At 41.3% G+C, this 22141-nt stretch overlaps 2 protein-coding genes across 2 annotated transcripts; both read right to left on the bottom strand.

The window, feature by feature from the left end:
• Window positions 1–377: 377 nt before the first annotated feature.
• Window positions 378–6227, bottom strand: LOC307007827 (uncharacterized protein). Its single transcript, XM_079630201.1, has 5 exons — window positions 6158–6227; window positions 5993–6034; window positions 5796–5903; window positions 4245–4358; window positions 378–759 (listed from the first exon to the last, which is right to left on the bottom strand). Exons 1-5 carry the CDS (start codon window positions 6222–6224, stop codon window positions 545–547), a joined length of 546 nt encoding a protein of 181 aa, XP_079486327.1. The 5' UTR covers window positions 6225–6227; the 3' UTR covers window positions 378–544.
• Window positions 6228–7220: 993 nt separating this feature from the next.
• LOC307008039 (uncharacterized protein) lies at window positions 7221–20440 on the bottom strand. The gene is made up of 10 exons (XM_079630593.1): window positions 19832–20440; window positions 15589–15745; window positions 15212–15404; window positions 14923–15030; window positions 14308–14409; window positions 13687–13788; window positions 13066–13167; window positions 10576–10842; window positions 9591–9713; window positions 7221–7782 (listed from the first exon to the last, which is right to left on the bottom strand). Exons 1-10 carry the CDS (start codon window positions 19938–19940, stop codon window positions 7744–7746), a joined length of 1302 nt encoding a protein of 433 aa, XP_079486719.1. The 5' UTR covers window positions 19941–20440; the 3' UTR covers window positions 7221–7743.
• Window positions 20441–22141: the final 1701 nt, after the last annotated feature.

Raw genomic sequence — 22141 nt, forward strand, 5'->3', positions numbered from 1 at the left:
TCCATCCATCCAACATCTACCCTACATCCATCCAACATCCATCCATCCAACATCTACCCTACATCCATCCAACATCCATCCATCCAACATCCACCCATCCATCCAACATCTACCCTACATCCATCCAACATTGATCCATCCAACATCCATCCATCCAACATCCATCCATCCAACATCTAACCTACATCCATCCAACATCTACCCTACATCCATCCAACATCCATCCATCCAACATCTACCCTACATCCATCAAACATTCATCCATCAAACATCTACCCTACATCCATCAAACATCCATCCATCTCTCGAACATCCATCCATCGATCAAACATCTATTCAATATCCATCCAACATCCATCAAATTAAAAATAAAATTAAATAAGTACTGTGAAATGTGTATATTTGTAGGCCACTGGACAGCCATAAAACCTGAGCAAACCCTTACAACAACAACGTTACAACAGAACACAACCAAAGACAAAACATTTTAAGATCCTACCTCTAATGTTTTGGTTTTACCTCAGATCCATTAGGTGCTTTCACACTAGACTTTTCTTCTCAGGGCTGTAATGCGATTTTTAACATAATATTTAACTGCTTTCCAGTCTCTGTTTCTGAGAGCTTGAGGTTCTGCAGAAATACAGCGCTGACACTCTTCTTTACCAGGAACTTGATTCATTACAATAAATCTCCTCAAATGTGTGTCCACTGCAGCACACTCGTCTGGGGTCCAGCTTCTTTTGACGGCCGTTTGTTTTCCTATGTAGGCAAAAACACAAAATATTGTAGGTTTTCTTTTATAAAGAAATTTTAATCTTACTTAACCCTGTAAGACCCACTGTTTCAGAATTACAACAATTGTGGTTATTCCCCAAAACCCCTTTTGTCTTTTTTTTCTTGTTTGTTTGTTTATACAACCACATCAATATGATCTGTGGGTCTTACATTTTATTCCAACCATGTAATTGGATCCAGGATTTGTATACAAAGCCCACCCTTAAGTCAAGAAGTGACATATCCTACAACTTTCTGATCAAGCAACATCCCTTTGATTTACTGGACTGGATTCATCTTCAAGTAAGTAAAATGCTTGGAATATGTTTTTCTGTGTTTCTTACAGTGTCTAGAACAAGGACATATACAGTAAATGTTAAAAATATGCCCTACATTTTGTTTAGAGCTTGTTTTATAAATGTTGCAATATTACAATGTTGGATGAGAGTGGCAGTCATAATTGCCCTGTATTTAAGAGGAACATATTGAGGGGAACTTAAATGAAAATGTTCACAACAAATTATACATGATTTAAACATTATACCCTTTAGCTTTATATCGGATTACATATTCTATACTGTATTAGAGACTAAAGTTGAAAGATATATTGCCATATCTAAACATTATAATTTGCTATCAAATTCTGCAGGACTTACTAACAAAGAAATTCTGTTTGTGCAAATCTTCCCTTTCTTAGTCTACTGATAAACAAAATGTTCTTATCAATTTATAGTCAAAGTGCTTATTATCATTAGGCCTATAACCTTTATTTAACCAGGTCTGTCCCATTGAGATCCAAGATCTCTTTTGCAAGAGACACCTGGCCAATCCTCCAAGTTGTGCGGGATGCTCCTGGTGCTTTGTTCTGGCACAGGTGTAAATGTTCATCACTGTTAGATTTTGTTGTAAACTGGACGCTGAATGCATTCCTGTAAGGATTACAATCACAGTCTACTATAGGTGAGCCATTAGGTATAGTGTGACCGGTGAGATGTGTGAATAGGCTGCTTCAGTCAAAAGTGTGAACACGTCATAATGAGGCATGTGTGCTATTTGTATATACAATGTACATTTGTTTCAATTTTATCTTTTTCATTTCAGAATGCCACCAGCAAGGAGAAATCCTCGGTACAATGTGCACAATGTAATTGCCATCATCCAAAAAGGAGAAAGTGATGTGGACATAGATTTTGACGACACTGATGCAAGTGATGAAGAATCAGATATTGATGTCTCTGTGGTCAAAGAAAACCAAGAACCTACCGATTGTCCAGCTAATGTGAATATTGAGCCCGGGCAATCAAAGAAATACATCATGCCACATGACAGACGTCACTGATTTTTCTGGTCAAGCTCTCACAGATGATGTCACCTCCCTCCACACACCACTGCACAAGAAGAAGGGCATAGAAGGCTTTGACCACAGAGTGGAGGGGAAATAACATCTGTGCTGTCAAATGGTACGACAACAGGGCGGTGACACTTGTGTCATCCTTCGCTGGACCAGAACCTGTTCAGGAGATTCAACACTGGGACAAAGCCGCCAAAACGTACATTGACGTTAGAAAGCCTTCCATTGTGGGCATCTACAATAAATACATAGGAGGTGTGGATTTGTTGGACTCATTTACAGCAAAACACAAGTATGCACTGAAATCCTGGCGGTGGTACATTTACATCTTCTGGCACACAATCACCCTTGCTGTGGTCAACGCCTGGCTCCTCTACAAGCAGCACAGCCTATGCTCTCAGGATTCCAAAGAAGGAGATACTGAACATGAGAAAGTTCCAAGCACAGTTGGCTTCCTCTCTCATTACGGTAATGATCTATTTGTGCTATTTACCTTGTTTGTGATAAATCAGACTGGTATTTGAGATGTACATAAATTGATACATTTGTTCTTTATATTCTAATCTGGTGGACACAACACTGAAAACACCAAAGAGAGGACGGCCATCTTCAATCAACAAGAGCCCAGAGACAGGAGCCCTCTGAATAGTGGAAAGAGACCACACATGGATGATGGAAGTCCAAAGGCTCCCTCTTCTAAAAAGTCACGCAAACCACCACCCATGGATGTGCGCATGGACCAAACTGGACATTTCCCCCTGAAGACAAAGAGAGGGCACTGCAGACATTGCAGTAAAGGGTACACCAATACCCAATGCAGCAAGTGTGATGTCCGCCTCTGTTTTTCAGAGGACAGGAACCGTTTCTGGGATTACCACTATAAGTAAAGGTGGACTTCACACGGAGCACACAGATTTCAGTGGAGAGTGAGAGAACACTGCAGACATTGCACTGTTAACAATGTAAATAAATAAAGTTCTTATTTGTTGGAATAAACAACTCTTCATAATAACATGACTGAGATTATTATTCATTTTATACACTGGTTTGGTAAAAACAAAAACACTGCACATTAATCCTTAATTATGCAGCTTGATGGGCACCTCTTCGGACCTGACGTGCTGCCCAGCTACGCAAACGCACCTACGTGGATGTACTCTCTTGTGATTGGCCAGAGTGATCACGAGTCTCCGGATGTTTGGGTCTCGTTGCTGAAAGAGAGCATGAAGCGGTGGAAAAACCCCAGCCCCCCTGTGCTGCCAGCTTCTCCAAGCCCCGAGCTCCCTCTTTTGCCAAAACCCCCATGAGAACGACCGACAACTGGCTGAAGGAAGAGCTGCAACGGGTGAACGAAAGGCAGAAAGCAACGGAGGAGTGCCTGCTCAGACGCATTCCGTTTAGTTTTGCTTTTTAACTTTATTTATAGTTAACTGTTTTGATTGCATTCTTTTTTCTTTGTGTGTTGTATTTATTAAACTGAGTGGTTTGCAGTGGCTCATTGTACTTCTGACGGCATTACATTATAATTCTGGAAAAGAAACTGCAACAGGATGCTTTTACCCTACACTCGAGTATAAACACTCTCTCTCTCACTTAAAGCAATTTTATTCTTTCTTGCATTTCACAAAATAATAATAATAAAAACAATAATAATAATAATATTTTCTATTTACAAGGCACTTTTAAAAGGTCATTTAATAAAGTCAGCTGCATGTGGAGGCTTAATGAGACTTGGATGAAGGAACACTAGTAGTTAGGAGGTATTTAAGGTGATTATAGGTTGTTCGAGTTTTTCAACTGGTCACTGTACACCTCCGTTGTTGGAGGAAATGCAAGCATTTTTCCTGAGTAACTCCATAAAGTGTTAAAGATTTTTTTTTTAAATACAACTTATTGATATAAAGGTGATAATGCCAGTCTTTCCCCAACCCTACAACAATGCAGGCTCACAAGGTCTGTTCCTGCAACAGCTTCTTTCAAGCCACTGTCAGGCTTGTGGCACCGGACAGTAAGGAGGGACAGACATATTTCAAGTGTTGAGTCAAGGAAGCAAAGTAAAAGCCCTTAAAAATAAATGAGCAGCTCTGGCCGAAAAGAGAGTGCAAGCCCCAAAGCTTACCTCTCTTTTTTGCAGACACACTCCGGTTTTGGACTTGTGATGTGGAGGGACATTCTTGCAGGGATGACATGCTGACCTCATCTTCTGACCCCTCTTCTCTTGGCATACTGACATCTGGACAAAGAAATTACTTTATTGTAGTATACACTACATGAAATATGTAATAGCCGTCAGTACAGTGGTTGTGTTATTTTATAAAATAATTTAGTATATTCAATTTAGTTTATTTATATAGCGCAGATTCACAACAGATGTCGTCTCAAGGCACTTAACAAGAAGTCGGTATATGGGATCTGTGTCTCTTAAAGAGAGACACAGTTTATTTCATCCCGTCTCCTATCGTCCTAAATTCTTTTCAAGTGACTAGAGACATGAATATATTAGTTGTCATGTTAGCCCAGGTATGGGCAACTCCAGTCCTCAAGGGCCACTATTCTGCAGGTCTGAGATGTTTCCCTGCTTCAAATTAAATAGATCAAACAGCTTGTTGCCAAGCTCTGCACAATGAATCAGGTGTGTTGCAGCAGGGAAACATCTAAGACCTAAAGGATAGTGGCACTCAAGCAGTATATTTCCTCATATAGTGTACGAACGACAGACCGTCCCACGCAGTCCACTAGTGCTGAAGTAGCTGTGTGCCGAAAAGATTGTATGTTGGACAATATAAGATGAACTGATTTCATCAGACAGAAAGCGACTGTTGTTACTGACATTACAAGTAGCATTAACGTTTAGGTTAGTGTGCCCTCACCTACTGTTTATAGGTTGACTTCATGCAGGGATTGCACGTCTACTCAAACATTTTTCCTCTTCAACTGTGTACGAGTACACAGTTACAGCGAGACGAGTACACAGTTACAGCGAGACGAGTACACAGTTACAGCGAGTTGAGTATGAGTACACAGACGAGGAGGAAACATGTCAAGACGACAAGGCTGTACGAGTTTATTTGATGTCATCTAACCCGATGGCATATGCGTTTGAGCCAGTGATGAGGAGGAGGGTTGAGAGGCCCGTTTTTGCGGAAGTTGAGGGAGCTGCAGCGGCTCCGGACGGAGATGACAGTGAGGAAAGGGTCGGCAACCCTTTGCAGTGCAAGTGCGGTCACTGCTCAGCAATGCGGACAACCGTGGAGTCTGTTTGCGGCTATGAAGCAGACTTGGATAATGTGCTCAGGGAATTGTCCTGCATCACCTTATCGTGCACATTCCAGATGTTCTGTAGTGACAGGGACGTGTTGGAGTAGCTGTGCAATCCCTGTATGAAGTCTGTGCCGAGAGATTAGAGCAACCTATAAGCAATAGGTGGGTTCACGCTAACCTCAAAGTTAATGGTACTTGTAATTTCAGGCAGTACTGACGCAGTGTTCAGTTTTAAAACTGGGGTTGTGTTTGACTGATTGTGCAGCCTCTGCATCAGACAGGTCTCCTGACAGAGTTGCAGGAGAAAGAGGTGGGTGGGACAAAGGAGGGAGGTGGAGTTGTTGATGTTAACATTTTTGCCACGTGCTGTGTGAAATGCACGAAAGGTAAGAATTGCGTTCAAGCTCACCGGTTGCAGACACTCCCTGGTTTTGACTTTGTGATGTGGAGGTACATTCTTCCGTGGATGACATGCTGACCTCATCGTCTGTCCCATCATCTCCTAGCATACTGATATCTGGAGAGGGAAATAACTTAAGAATACAATACACATAATATCTAAAATGGATCATTTAGAATCAATTTAGGAACATGGTATACACATACCTTCAATGTCCTCTGCTAAAGGTCCCTCCATGTCAATGGTCTCTAAAATGATAATTGATAAAAAATTTAGTTTGGAAAGCTGAAACTATGGGCAATCTGCAAGAGTATACAACAGTAGTATTATCTCTCAAATGAGTGTGTCTTCAAGAATATAAAGTTAATTACCATTCACATCGACTTGTATTTCATCGAGGCTCTTTCCTTTGTAATCTCCTAGGCGTCCTTGTTCCATTGCCAGGAGAACTTTACTTACTTTGGCTAATTGGAGGGTGCTTTCTGGAAGCCTGTAGTGTTTCCTGTGAACAGCGATATTATGACCAAGGAAGTCTGCCAACTGGTCGAGCTCAGTGGTTTTGAGGTTCAATACAGTAGACAGGGTAGCAATATGTTTCCTCAGTTGAATTGATGTTAGCGCTTGAGGATTTTTTATGTCAGCACATTCACTGACAAATTGCCTCATGCAGTCACAAGCCCTGAGGTAATGGGCAGATTTTGGCAATGCAAACAGATATTCATTGTCCTTCAGCACCCCACATTCTTCTCTGCTCTCAGTAAGAGCATCAAGTGATTGTCTCATTAATGGGGTTAGAAGAACAGGAACCTTCCTTCCTCTTTTTCCAACAATTGCTATTCGCACAAAATGCCTGCAGAGCTTCTGCTCAAGCGCTGTGAGGGCCAAATTTACATCTCCTTGTTCCTCTGATGTGTCCTTCGATAAGTATGCAGACAGGCGCATTCGGGACACTTCACCTGCTCTCCGCCGATTAAAAAGCATAACTTGAGTCAGCGTTACTTTTGCAAGTTCCTTCCAATTTGTGGATGAACGATGTTCTTTTAAATCTTTGAGATGTTGCTGCTGTTTTTCTTCTAGATAGCAATGTAGCCTTTGGATATCTTGTGTAAGAGGTAAAAGTTGCGGTGCATTCCATTTGGCCCGGTTAAGCTGGGTTAATGCCTGGCCTGCAATATCAAACCTCCAACTCTCTAAATACAACTGTGCGAACTCCTCAGCATCTTTAATGGTTTCTTTATCTTTCTTTTTCAGTCCTTCGGACTTGATAAACATAGCCAACGAATGCAGGCTGTGTCCTACCTTGCGTGCAAGAGAGGGACATTGGTATATGCCAGTTTCCTCACTGAATCCAGATAGGTTCTTTGCAGCTCTGACAACCTGGGAGTACTGTTCAGGTTTGATGAGTTCTTGAATGGTCTTCACATGTGTGATTTTTTTAGCTTCCAATAAAAGCCTGCCAAGTTCTCTCAGTTTTTGGCGTATATACTGGTGTTGACTAACTATCTTCTCATTCTTTTTGAACAACCTGAACCCATAATTGAGGATGCAGTTGTCTCCTTTAATTGCAACTGCAATCTTGTCCTGAATCATTACACTCAAGAACTTCCAATACGCGTCTGTATATTCCGATGGAGAAGGTTCAGCGAAAGCACACAATGCCTGAACTCTATTTTTACCTGGTTTAGTACTTTTGGGTTTGAAGCTGCAGACCTTGAAATGCCGCCACATCGCTCTTCTTGAGAACAACCCATAGCAGTGAATGCAATGTGCAAATTTATGTCCATCTGATTTTTTCCCCGGTTGTTTACATGGGATTAGTTTTCCTTTTTGTGTTTCCAAAACATGACTGTTGTGCTCGAAGTTTCCCTTATTTCGTATGTAGTCCAATTGTAGTTTTCTTTCCTTTGAGTTTTTTGGAAAACTGAATGCTTTCGCAACATCCAATTGATCTTGGTGTTTACGCCACAAGTGTCTTGACATTTTCTGGACAAACTTCCTGCAATAAAAGCAGAAATGTTTCTTGTTATAGCTTCTGGATCCATCATCTTTCTTTAAAGTTGGACTGACAATGATATACTGCTCTTCTTCCAGGGGCACTGAAACATCGTTTTCAGAATATGTTGCTATTTCCTTTTCATTCCCATCAACTCTGCTATTTGGAAATCTTTGTGTGGGATCATGACATCTTTCCAAAAGTCTTCTCTGGCTAAAGTCAAATTGGCTATGACTAGAGGATTCACTTCCACTTTCCCTGGGCTTAGACTTGCTCTGTCTGGAGGACTTGCTTCCACTCTCTCGGGAGGATCTACTTCCACTCTCCCTGGGCTTAGACTTGCTCTGTCTGGAGGACTCGCTTCCACTCTCTCGGGAGGATCTACTTCCACTTTCCCTGGGCTTAGACTTGCTCTGTCTGGAGGACTTGCTTCCACTCTCTCGGGAGGATCTACTTCCACTCTCCCTGGGCTTAGACTTGCTCTGTGTGGAGGACTCGCTTCCACTCTCTCGGGAGGATCTACTTCCACTCTCCCTGGGCTTAGACTTGCTCTGTCTGGAGGACACGCTTCCACTCTCTCGGGAGGATCTACTTCCACTCTCCCTGGGCTTAGACTTGCTCTGACTGGAGGACTCGCTTCCACTCTCTCGGGAGGATCTACTTCCACTCTCCCTGGGCTTAGACTTGCTCTGACTGGAGGACTCGCTTCCACTCTCTCTGGAGGATCTACTTCCACTCTCCCTGGGCTTAGACTTGCTCTGTCTGGAGGACTTGCTTCCACTCTCTCGGGAGGATCTACTTCCACTCTCCCTGGGCTTAGACTTGCTCTGTCTGGAGGACTCGCTTCCACTCTCTCGGGAGGATCTACTTCCACTTTCTCTGGGCTTAGACTTGCTCTGTCTGGAGGACTTGCTTCCACTCTCTCGGGAGGATCTACTTCCACTCTCCCTGGGCTTAGACTTGCTCTGTCTGGAGGACTCGCTTCCACTCTCTCGGGAGGATCTACTTCCACTTTCCCTGGGCTTAGACTTGCTCTGTCTGGAGGACTTGCTTCCACTCTCTCGGGAGGATCTACTTCCACTCTCCCTGGGCTTAGACTTGCTCTGTGTGGAGGACTCGCTTCCACTCTCTCGGGAGGATCTACTTCCACTCTCCCTGGGCTTAGACTTGCTCTGTCTGGAGGACACGCTTCCACTCTCTCGGGAGGATCTACTTCCACTCTCCCTGGGCTTAGACTTGCTCTGACTGGAGGACTCGCTTCCACTCTCTCGGGAGGATCTACTTCCACTCTCCCTGGGCTTAGACTTGCTCTGACTGGAGGACTCGCTTCCACTCTCTCTGGAGGATCTACTTCCACTCTCCCTGGGCTTAGACTTGCTCTGTCTGGAGGACTCGCTTCCACTCTCTCGGGAGGATCTACTTCTTCTCTCTCTGGGCTTAAACTTGCTCTGACTGGATGATGCACCTTTGTTCTTTTTTTCCTTTTCCAGGGTTAATTCCATACTGCTATCACTTTCTGTGCTTTCATCCTTGGGATTTGGAATATACTCCTCTTCGCTACCTAAGTTTGAGTCATCCGATTCAAAGAGATTCATCTGAATCTTTAAAAACAAACACACATCTGTTAATAACTATTTTTGCAACATTAAATATAAAAAACCTGAGTATACTGATTGAACAGGCTCAGGATATTAAATTAAGAAAAATGTGTATGGACCATTTTCAGTACAAGTAAATTTACAAATTAGAAGAATCCCCATCAGACTCACTAGCAAGAGCAACAGACATTTGCCCCCCCCCCCAAGACTTACGGGACGGCAAGACCTTCTTCTCAGCTTCTTTGAATCCCTTTCAGGCTTAAAAAAAGGAGTCTCCTCTGCGCCGTCGCTACTTGAATCATAGAGACTGTGGGTAAAATCTCGTACTCTGTCCATCTGCAAAAAGGGAGACATGGAGATATTTTGCTGTATTTTTAATTGATAGGGAGACCATTCAGAGGTTGTCAGGTGAGCTAGACACCTATGAAAATTATTGACCAATATTACCCCTCCATCCACCTGCTGAGGCCCATGTCCAAACTGCCTTTCAGGTGGAGTAAACGTTGACAAAATTATTAAAAAAAGAGTAACGTTTCAGTTTTCATGCATTTGATTGTTAAATTGAATGACTTCACAGCAAATGATTCATCATAATGATATGGTGTCATTCCTGTAGACATGGAACTACTCAAGAGAGAGGGAGAGATTAGTAAATTTTCCGAAGTGTCTTCCTCACCTCACAATTGTCTCCCTATCAATTAAAAATCAGCAATCAGTCAGAAAAGAAGAGTTGAGCTCTCTAATAAATGATTACTGATTGATTGTTGGTGATCTCTATTTAATTGATAATTAATGCACCAGGCGAGGAGGAGGACGCGACCGGATTTTGGCAACAGAGACCGGCTGCGGCGTCCGGGAGTGATAGCGTCGGCCTACCGGGGTTTGTCCCGGTATGCTGGCTGACCAGTAGCCTACACCACTGGGCACGTTGTATCTTTTTTTTTTTTTTTAAGAACACACCTGAGCGCTGATCACTGGACATCACTCCTAAAGGTGTTTATGCCAATCCAATAGATTCAATTTCAAATGAGTCCATTTAGATTCAGATTTTAAAAGCAATTGTTCAAAACAATCGATTCAGGTTCAAAGTGAATGATTCCCATTCAAATATAAAATAATTCAAATTCGCTTACTAGTGGCACAAAATTGATCACATAAACAAGTTAATTATATTGTTAAAATGTGTTTTGGGGCTTACCAGAATGCTTTTTGTGCGTCTCAGTGGTGGAACAAGTTCATCATCCGATTGATTGTTGGAATGGTTGCTTGGAGAAGCCTCATCACAAGTTTCTTTCACAACAGTTTCATCTGATTCGTACAAATGATCTGAAACATCTGGGCCAATATCATTCTGCCCTATAATAACATCCAGGTGTGGGGTGGGAGGTTCGTTTTCCATACCATCCTCATCAGTTTCATCACTATCTGGATAATCAACCAGTGAAAATCCTTGGACAGTAAATACCTAAAAATAAACAAAAATTCAGTAAGTATGGAATTAGAAAGTTTGGCCAAAGAAACATGGCATGGTCTGACTAAAAATCTAAATCCAGAAATGTGAACATCAGCCCTTTTAGACAGTGTACAATTATAAATGTTAAAATCAGTGTACAGCTATACTATAGTATTACAATACTATCATATAGTTGCCTGAGGAAGACCATTTGGATCGAAACGTTTGTTTTTTAGTCAATAAAAAAGGTAACTGTGAGCTTTAACCCAGTATGCAGATTTTCTTCTTTTTTCTCCACAGATGTTACCATAATGCATTAAAAGGTGCCCCACAAGAATGGCACTGGAAAGATGCCAGTGTGTGTTACATTACCTGGCCTGTACAACCCAATAAGGTCACCTGACTACTTTAAAGCCCCATGAGCATTGGTCCATGGTCCAATTGACCATTACAGGGGGTTTCAGTGCATCAAATCAAAATATTTAAAATCAAAATTCAAATCAAAAAGATGCTTTAAAACATCGAACAGGAACTAATAAGGTCATCTAATGGTGAAACAGCACTGAACTTCAACTGAGAGCATGGACTAAAAAGCAGCTCACGTCTATTCCAGGAGTTTGCAGTGGATCAAATCAAAATATTGCTTTAAAACATCGAACGGCTCAGATACAGTATACAATTACGAATGTGAAAATCACAGTTGAGGTCATGTCAGGTGTTGCCATAGTGCATTAAAAACAATTACAGTAAGAACTAGACGGAAGGGCCCCACATGGGTCAGACTACAGACACATGAGTGTGTAAAGGAGAGACTAGAGAAACAAATGTACTTGGAAGATGGAAGGACCCCATAAGAACATGACTGGAAACATGCCGGTGTGTGTGACATTACCTGGCCTTTAACAGCCAATATAAAGCCACATAAGCATTGGTCCACTTTAGTAATAGAACACCACCACATGTCAGCATAGATGAATGTGTTTGAATGTACTTTTACCTGTGTGCAGGTCTGATCTGGGTTTGGTCCATCATTTAGCGTCTGAGGAATAGGGCTGGTCTCATTCTCTACTGCTGTGGCAGGAGTCTGAAGGCCTTTCACCTGAAATAGACAGACAAGAAGAGTCTCAGAACTGTCTGAAGAGACATTCACAGGCTAATAAGGTCATCTAATGGTGAAACAGCACTGAACTTCAACTGAGAGCATGGACTAAAAAGCAGCTCACGTCTATTCCAGGAGTTTGCAGTGGATCAAATCAAAATATTGCTTTAAAACATCGAACGGCTCAGATACAGTATACAATTACGAATGTGAAAATCACAGTTGAGGTCATGTCAGGTGTTGCCATAGTGCATTAAAAACAATTACAGTAAGAACTAGACGGAAGGGCCCCACATGGGTCAGACTACAGACACATGAGTGTGTAAAGGAGAGACTAGAGAAACAAATGTACTTGGAAGATGGAAGGACCCCATAAGAACATGACTGGAAACATGCCGGTGTGTGTGACATTACCTGGCCTTTAACAGCCAATATAAAGCCACATAGGCATTGGTCCACTTTAGTAATAGAACACCACCACATGTCAGCATATATGAATGCGTTTGAATGTACTTTTACCTGTGTGCAGGTCTGATCTGGGTTTGGTCCATCATTTAGCGTCTCAGGAACAGGGCTGGTCTCATTCTCTACTGCTGTGGCAGGAGTCTGAAGGCCTTTCACCTGAAATAGACAAGAAGAGTCTCAGAACTGTCTGAAGAGACATTCACAGGCTAATAAGGTCATCTAATGGTGAAACAGCACTGAACTTCAACTGAGAGCATGGACTAAAAAGCAGCTCACGTCTATTCCAGGAGTTTGCAGTGGATCAAATCAAAATATTGCTTTAAAACATCGAACGGCTCAGATACAGTATACAATTACGAATGTGAAAATCACAGTTGAGGTCATGTCAGGTGTTGCCATAGTGCATTAAAAACAATTACAGTAAGAACTAGACGGAAGGGCCCCACATGGGTCAGACTACAGACACATGAGTGTGTAAAGGAGAGACTAGAGAAACAAATGTACTTGGAAGATGGAAGGACCCCATAAGAACATGACTGGAAACATGCCGGTGTGTGTGACATTACCTGGCCTTTAACAGCCAATATAAAGCCACATAAGCATTGGTCCACTTTAGTAATAGAACACCACCACATGTCAGCATAGATGAATGTGTTTGAATGTACTTTTACCTGTGTGCAGGTCTGATCTGGGTTTGGTCCATCATTTAGCGTCTGAGGAACAGGGCTGGTCTCATTCTCTACTGCTGCGGCAGGAGTCTGAAGGCCTTTCACCTGAAATAGACAGACAAGAAGAGTCTCAGAACTGTCTGAAGAGACATTCACAGGCTAATAAGGTCATCTAATGGTGAAACAGCACTGAACTTCAACTGAGAGCATGGACTAAAAAGCAGCTCACGTCTATTCCAGGAGTTTGCAGTGGATCAAATCAAAATATTGCTTTAAAACATCGAACGGCTCAGATACAGTATACAATTACGAATGTGAAAATCACAGTTGAGGTCATGTCAGGTGTTGCCATAGTGCATTAAAAACAATTACAGTAAGAACTAGACGGAAGGGCCCCACATGGGTCAGACTACAGACACATAAGTGTGTAAAGGAGAGACTAGAGAAACAAATGTACTTGGAAGATGGAAGGACCCCATAAGAACATGACTGGAAACATGCCGGTGTGTGTGACATTACCTGGCCTTTAACAGCCAATATAAAGCCACATAAGCATTGGTCCACTTTAGTAATAGAACACCACCACATGTCAGCATAGATGAATGTGTTTGAATGTACTTTTACCTGTGTGCAGGTCTGATCTGGGTTTGGTCCATCATTTAGCGTCTGAGGAACAGGGCTGGTCTCATTCTCTACTGCTGCGGCAGGAGTCTGAAGGCCTTTCACCTGAAATAGACAGACAAGAAGAGTCTCAGAACTGTCTGAAGAGACATTCACAGGCTAATAAGGTCATCTAATGGTGAAACAGCACTGAACTTCAACTGAGAGCATGGACTAAAAAGCAGCTCACGTCTATTCCAGGAGTTTGCAGTGGATCAAATCAAAATATTGCTTTAAAACATCGAACGGCTCAGATACAGTATACAATTACGAATGTGAAAATCACAGTTGAGGTCATGTCAGGTGTTGCCATAGTGCATTAAAAACAATTACAGTAAGAACTAGACGGAAGGGCCCCACATGGGTCAGACTACAGACACATGAGTGTGTAAAGGAGAGACTAGAGAAACAAATGTATATGGAAGATGGAAGGACCCCATAAGAACAAGACTGGAAACATGCCGGTGTGTGTGACATTACCTGGCCTTTAACAGCCAATATAAAGCCACATAAGCATTGGTCCACTTTAGTAATAGAACACCACCACATGTCAGCATAGATGAATGTGTTTGAATGTACTTTTACCTGTGTGCAGGTCTGATCTGGGTTTGGTCCATCATTTAGCGTCTGAGGAATAGGGCTGGTCTCATTCTCTACTGCTGTGGCAGGAGTCTGAAGGCCTTTCACCTGAAATAGACAGACAAGAAGAGTCTCAGAACTGTCTGAAGAGACATTCACAGGCTAATAAGGTCATCTAATGGTGAAACAGCACTGAACTTCAACTGAGAGCATGGACTAAAAAGCAGCTCACGTCTATTCCAGGAGTTTGCAGTGGATCAAATCAAAATATTGCTTTAAAACATCGAACGGCTCAGATACAGTATACAATTACGAATGTTAAAATCACAGTTGAGGTCATGTCAGGTGTTGTCATAGTGCATTAAAAACAATTACAGTAAGAACTAGACGGAAGGGCCCCACATGGGTCAGACTACAGACACATAAGTGTGTAAAGGAGAGACTAGAGAAACAAATGTACTTGGAAGATGGAAGGACCCCATAAGAACATGACTGGAAACATGCCGGTGTGTGTGACATTACCTGGCCTTTAACAGCCAATATAAAGCCACATAAGCATTGGTCCACTTTAGTAATAGAACACCACCACATGTCAGCATAGATGAATGCGTTTGAATGTACTTTTACCTGTGTGCAGGTCTGATCTGGGTTTGGTCCATCATTTAGCGTCTGAGGAACAGGGCTGGTCTCATTCTCTACTGCTGCGGCTGGAGCTTGGGTTTTTTTCAACTGGATTGCAGATAAAGAAGAACTCATTTTAACACACATCACAGATCAAAGATTAAATGCATTTCCATAGACAGTCAAGAGTAATATTAGAAACATGGTTAATATTGGAGAAATACAAAATTTGCTTTTGCAACAAAAAATTCAAATAAATAAATCTCTATACTTCATCTAACCAACTCACCTTACTGCGCCAAGGCCATTTTGAATCACCATAGTTATAATCAATTTCATCTCCTATTTCTATTTTCTTCAGAGAAAAAAGGCACAAATGGGGTTTGTTGTCAACTATGATTTTTTTCATAACGCAATTTGGATTTTTCTGGTTGTCATTGACCAATCTTCCGAGAGATCGATCTTCTTCCGATGCATCCAGGCTGAAAAGTATCAGAAAAATGGTAATAGTTTTACATTCTTTTAAAAGTTTTATTGAAAGAGTTATTTTCAAAAGAATTTAAGAGTATGTGTGCTTCATTCATTCATCAAGTATTAAACCCTTGTTTCAGGGTTAACTCATAATTTCTCTAAATCAATACAAAACATCCATCTTTCAATGTTTACCATAAGTGATGATTCTGCCACTGAAAGTCAAAGAGAAATGTGCTTTCAATCTCGGAGTATTTTCTTGACTTGCATTCCTCCTGTGTGAGGAGTTTACCCCTGTACTCCAACACGAAGTCCCCGGGTTCAATGGGGTGTGCGGCAAACACTCCTCTTCCTACAATAATATATAATAATTAAACATTTCATTCTGGGACTCAAAAAGAGATACTACTAGCCTGGGAAAACCCAGACCCTCTCAGTTGTAACTGAGTAAGGGTCTGGCAAAGCTCCATAGACAATTCATTTCCACAGGGGCGTCACCAACGGACGTCGGAAAGATCTAAAACCAATCAGAGCGATGAATGACATGACGTATGCAGAGCGACGGAGAAACATCTCGAGACTCTCAGCAATTCTCTGTTTGTGTTAACGAAAATGACCATTTTAAATCGCTTGAAACAGACGCGATAGCTGATTCGAACGAGTGATGTTGTGATGTTCCACGGCGGCATCCATCTCTGTAATGTACAAAATCTGCGTCACCGTCTCTGCTCTGTCGTCATCGTGTAAAACGTTTCTGATTGGTGCCGCGATTTCGGCGGATTGGAAATGGGTTTCAATGGGCTCTTTGCCAGACCCACTTGCAGAGCAAATCTAAATTTGCCGGAAGTGGTCTGGGTTTTCCCAGGCTAAGATACTACAGTATTTTCAAAGTGAGGTTGAGGTTCTTGCGTCTAGTCAGTGTATTACCAGCAGACAATGCTCAACACTCTCCCAGTTGAGATACACACTCTACAGGTAAAGTGCTTTTTTGATCAGATTTTATGTGGCCAAAAAATGTTTTTGATGCAGACCCATCCACATTAATGCATTACTGAGGTCCTGTCTATGCTCTGTTCGGTTCCCTTAAAGGAGTCATTACCTGTAATTTTCACTTTTCCACGAGAATCAATGTATGTCATGATTGCCTAACGATTATACACTGGCCGGGAACCTGATATTTAAAAGTGAAGCGTTTGTTTACCCCAGGGTTCGTAAACCAGCCCACGTGCACGCGCACTCAAACACGAGATTTTAATTTCTGGATACACCATATATGGACACCGCAGACCTATGCTGCAGGAAGCCCGCCCTCTCCCCCTCATATTTAGTCGCGAAAGATGCAGAAACGTAGTTACGCACACGTGAGTTGCTCTGTTGTTGACTGCCAGAATCAACATCAACAACATTACTTAACTTAAATGTGTTTTCTCTCCCAAGAACGGACCAAGCTGTCAGGGACCAGTGGATTAAATTCATTTTTAATGACGCGGTTCCTACAACCCTTCCCACTGGCTTAACGTTAGGTGTCTGTGTCTGTGCTAATCATTTTACGCCGGAATCGTTCACAAATTTGAATGTCTAAAAAACCACAACGTGAAACAAGGCAAAAACACCACATGATAGCAAACGTTGATCTCACTTCCATCGACTCTACATCTTACCTTTCCAGCTCAGGTTCAGAGTCTGGCTCGTGCATTTACGGTTGAATCCCGTAGGTTGCGGCCAGGTCGGGTTCATTCACAACTTGCGCCATGATGTCATTTTGGAATGATATGCTGAAGTTACCTGCGGTGTCAACCCCCCTCCTTCCTGCCACCAATCAACGCGCCCCTCATTTGCATTATTAAAATGACCGTCCACGACAACCAAAATATCGCATCAGATCTCGCGAGACAATAATGCCTTCAGAAATAAGGGTCAGAGGAGCTCTGTGTTAATTTTTTTAGAAGAGCCTGAAAGACTATAATAGAGCGTGGGTATCCAAGGTAATACTAGGTTATGACTCTTTTAAACTGAGAGTGCCGTGTACCATTTAGTGCAGGTAACACCAGTGAAGCGTAAGAACATCATGCAACTCAGACTTTTGACATAAACAGACAGACAGATGTACTATATTGATCCAAAACTGGAAAATTACATTGTAGCCGCAGCAAGGCATGAAACTAAATATTAAATAGCAATATAAAAAACAGAAAGTAATCCTGATTTACAAAATAAATATAGGACACAGAAAAGCAATATAATAAACGTATATACAACAAATAGAGAGACTGGTTAAATAATGTATTGTGCAAATGAGCTTTAAAGACCCACTCCGATGAAAATCATGTTTTTCGTGTTGTTAAAGTCCCTGTAAAGGTAATTCTAAAAAAAAATTCTAAACACATTATACATGTTAGAAATGTATTGCTAAAACATATTACAAAGACTGTGAACTGCAAAGTACTGAATTGTGGAGTTAGACCGTTAAACAGTTTTTCACCATTGCTATTTTCCGGATTTTTTGGGCGGGGCTAAAACGGGGGCTCGATGACGCACTGGAGCCCCTGAGCTGCTGGACACGCCCCTACTTGATGACGCACTGGAGCCCCTGATGCTGGCCGCGGCGTTCCCTAACAATATAAATATAGCACATTCGCATCGGTTTGCCGCTCAATCGCGAGTCACTGTCAGTCAGTACTATTATTAGTTACTACAGCTGACAGTTTGCTAGTTAGCTATGCCTTCGTCACTACTACCTGGATGCGATCATGTACGAAACAGATCGGTGTCCTTATTTAAATTTCCTAAAAACGATCACATCAAGAAGAGGTGGATTAATTTTGTGAAGAGCCACCTTGATGGAGAGCTGAGGATCACCACCAAAACCCGCCTCTGTAGTGATCATTTTACACGGGATAGTTTTATAAACTTTCGTCGGAGACAACTTAACTGGGATGCTCTGATAATCCGCTGTTACTGGTGAATGGGGCCGAACCGACTATCTCCCGCCTCGGCCTTCATCCTCCCGTCGCGCCGACAACTGTGCCATCATCGGCAGTGCGTGCCCACCAATGAGGGTAAGCTGCCTTGTGTGCTTATGTTATAATTATAAACCTAATAAGCTGCTAGGAGCATCCATTCCGGCTGTAGCAGTGACAGTTGAGTGTGGCGACGGCAGCTTCCCCGCGAGTGGGCGTGGTTTCAGCGCAGCCAGCGGACACGCCCCCAGCGTTTGAGAGCAGAGACCACTGCTCATTTTTTCAAGATTTTGATAGCTTATTTTATGTACTTGCCGGCTTTTTTTATCATTCAAATTTGGCTGGGTGGCTAATAACATATTTTTCTGTGATATGACAAACTCAGAACACGTACTTAATTATGACTTTACAGGGACTTTAACATGTTCTTGTGGCATTTTTCTAAAGCTAGAGGACATATCTTTAGAAAATTAAGCCCAAAATTGCATTTTTGAGTATTTCTGCATTCAAATGGCTGTGAACCAATGGCAGTCACTATAAGGCAGCCTAAAACAGACTGGAGTTGTGATGTAATAACTCTGGGGGGGGGGCCACAAGCTCCTGCCCCACTCCACTCAGGTTCTGAGGAGTAGAGAAGACGATGGCGGATCAACACCTGTGTGCTTTAGTGGGTTGCAGTGCTAAGAAGAGAGATATTGGTATTAGCTTTCATAATTTACCGCAGCGCTGGCTCCGCCCACAACGCAGAGGCGAATTGCTAATGAGCTACTGCCGCTCTGCAGAAGCAAAGTCCTGGAAAAGAGCACATGTTTTTGATTTGGGCTAAAAACTGCATAATCATAATTTAAAGACCACTGAGAACACTTTAAAATAGCTCAAAAGATGATCGGAGTGGGACTTTAAGTTGCAGTGAACGAAAGGTGCATTGAAATTCGGATTCTCAAGTGCAATAACTTTATTAATTACAAATTTGTAATAATTGGGGTTTGACACCCAGAGACTGTGAGGAAAAAACTGTATGCTGAAGCAGAAACAGAGAAGAAGAAAGTGCTACTTCATGGTTCCTGCATCATTTTAAAAATCAAAACGAATGCTTTTCAAAAACCTTAGGAGCTCAGTAAATGAAAAATAAGACCCAACAGGCCAAGGGAAACAACAAGAAAATAACTGAAATTCATACATGTGAATGACGACATCTACTTTTAATGTTTTATAATGCAGATGTTTTATCCCCATTAACTTCGCCCTTTCCTTTCCATGTCACTTATTTGGGATCAATCAAGATGAAAATTTGCCTTAAACTCTAAACTGCAGCTAGTCTACCACAGCAATAGGCTCTACTTCTCTGGACACTTCAGTAGAATATTCTGACAAAGCACTCTGACAATCTTGCCTGGGCTGTAAAGTATCACACTCACTTCGATCACTGTCTGTCTTTGACAAAGGCAAAAAAAAAAAAAAAATCTTCTGCAACTTACCTTTGTAAGTGTCAATGAATCTCGGCATAAACCCATCCTTGTCAGTGCAAGACAGAATGTATGTCTTTGCATCGTCTATAGGCTTCTTTCTCCTCCTCCTTGCGGACATAATGGCTCTGTGAAAATAATTGTAATTCGTACTTAGTCAAGGCAAATCTCACAAAAAGGTTTTTGAAAAATAGCAAGTCACAAAAAAAATCTATTATGTAAAATAAATAAATAAACAGACATTAATACAAACACATAGACGCTGCAACAGCTGTGTACTGAGCTTTGCTATTGCAGGATGCACATTGTTTAACATCAAACACGGGCTAATGAAATATGCAAATTCTGAAATGTGCACACTGAAAGCTGACCGAGCCTGTTGAAGCCGAGAAGTTAACTTGTTAGATGATAACCATGTTGTGCTGCACAGACACTCAGTAATCAATTTAAACTAGGGCTGTCAAACCTAACTTCTGGTACAGCAGCATGGCGGCGTTGCCACATGACCATTGACTGACATATGCAGCATCACATCCTTCCTCATACATACACGCATGGATGGTTTTGGGGGGGTCCAGGGTAGGCCGGTACCACCCAGACAAAAAGCTTGGTGAAAACTTCCCTTAGAAGTATTCAGTCTAAACAAGCTAAGGTTTCACATCTTGCTACATTTGTTGATCAGTCACAGTGAGATGCTCTGAAATTTAAGAATGTGTTTTTATTTGTTAAAAATGTGTTATATATATATGGGTGTTTCTGCAACTATGGGCACTTTTGAATATCCCAATTTAAAAAAAAAAATCAACCTCTATGAATTTCAATTTGAATCATCATAGTCTGTAATACATATAAAAATGTACACAAAATTGAATGTAGTCATTAAGAATTTAATCCGGAACATGTTTATTTTTTATGTTTTTCAGGTCATCTTCTTAAAAAGTGTCCTTACCGCAACGTTACAATAACGTTCATTTTATAAATTTTTCTTTCTAAACTTCTATAAAAATAAGTCTCATCTAGGGTTCAACAATGGCATGTTTATATATATACTAATATTTATACTACAGGGCCGTTGAATGCTTGAATCTGATTGGTTGACGAACGTTCTGAGGTGTGCAATTATTTTCAGGGAACCGCACGGCTAAAGTAGTTCCGGCAGGTCTTGACCTCATTACAGTTCCATATCACTTCGCGTAGTCAACTGTAATAACGGACAATACGATACAATTCATAACAAGAAAGAGCTGCAGCCCCATGCGCTTGATCTGCAATTTTCAATGTCTAACTTCACAATCAATGAAAACATGCAGTTTAATTTTAATAAATAAAGTAAACAGTCCTATTCATAATCAATAGAAAATTAAACTGAATATTTAAATAAATTGATAGTCCTGTTGCACGGGTTTTCGTAATTATTGAAGATAATATAACAAATAAATAAAATTGATAGGCCTATACTTGTTAAAAGGGCTTTGTGTTTCATTTATTAGTCTAGTCTACTGTCACTAATAGAAAAAAAGAATGAACGAATTAATTAAAACGAATTGAATTAATAAATAAATAATAATATTGACGCACATGCTTCTCTCTAAGGCCGGTTATGAATGTAATTTGATACTTATGTTATGACTGATCATGCACGCGTTTTCAGCGCGTTCAGTCTGTGTTCACAGTGGTGTTTAACATCTGCTGCATTCACAGTCAGAGAATGTTTCTAGTCGTTACGTGTGTGTCCAGCATTACTCTGCTATCAGCGGCTCAAACCTCCGTTACTAACTCTAAAATGACGTTTTGGAATTAGCAACGGAGCATGGGTTTAGATGCGCAAGGAATTAGTCCTACATACAAGAGCGTTTTAATGACAAAAACTTTACAAACGTCTTGAAATACATCATCTGAACAATATTTCGAGGTGTGGTAACTGTAGTATAAGCGGAATAATTGACTCCAGACCGTTGAATTATTATAAAAATAATGCACACCCGAAGTGTAACGGCCACTCCGCTTCGCGTCGTGACCGCATTACCACCTCGGGTGTGCATTATTTTTATAATAATTCAACGGCCTGTCGTCAATTATTCCTTACATAATATATACTTCAGTATTAATAATATACTGAATATTTGTAATTGAATATACAGTAAACCTTTAATTTGTCTCTACCGCAACACAAGGTCTTTACCGCAACACCTAAATTTGCTGCGGTAAAGACATTAAATTAGCTTATTTTATGTATCTCAACATTGAGACCACAGGTGTGGGACGTTAACAAAAATGGTGTTTTGAGCTATAAATGCTTCATAATATTATATTAAATCACAT

This window comes from Phoxinus phoxinus, assembly GCF_949152265.1.
Source record: "Phoxinus phoxinus genome assembly, chromosome: 12".
Lineage (NCBI taxonomy): Eukaryota > Metazoa > Chordata > Actinopteri > Cypriniformes > Leuciscidae > Phoxinus > Phoxinus phoxinus.

What these genes read in the sequence shown, in the direction of transcription:
- LOC307008039 (XM_079630593.1), bottom strand. Translation starts at nt 19,940, where the DNA reads ATGTCCGCAAGGAGGAGGAGAAAGAAGCCTATAGACGATGCAAAGACA. An exon ending in AGACCTGCACACAGGTAAAA is followed by an intron (nt 14,410 to 14,922) that starts GTACATTCAAAC and finishes TGTCTATTTCAG; the next exon opens with GTGAAAGGCCTTCAGACTCC. An exon ending in GACGCACAAAAAGCATTCTG is followed by an intron (nt 9,714 to 10,575) that starts GTAAGCCCCAAA and finishes CCCTTTTTGCAG; the next exon opens with ATGGACAGAGTACGAGATTT.
- LOC307007827 (XM_079630201.1), bottom strand. Translation starts at nt 6,224, where the DNA reads ATGGAACAAGGACGCCTAGGAGATTACAAAGGAAAGAGCCTCGATGAA. An exon ending in TTTAGCAGAGGACATTGAAG is followed by an intron (nt 5,904 to 5,992) that starts GTATGTGTATAC and finishes TTCCCTCTCCAG; the next exon opens with ATATCAGTATGCTAGGAGAT. An exon ending in CCAGGGAGTGTCTGCAACCG is followed by an intron (nt 4,359 to 5,795) that starts GTGAGCTTGAAC and finishes TTCTTTGTCCAG; the next exon opens with ATGTCAGTATGCCAAGAGAA.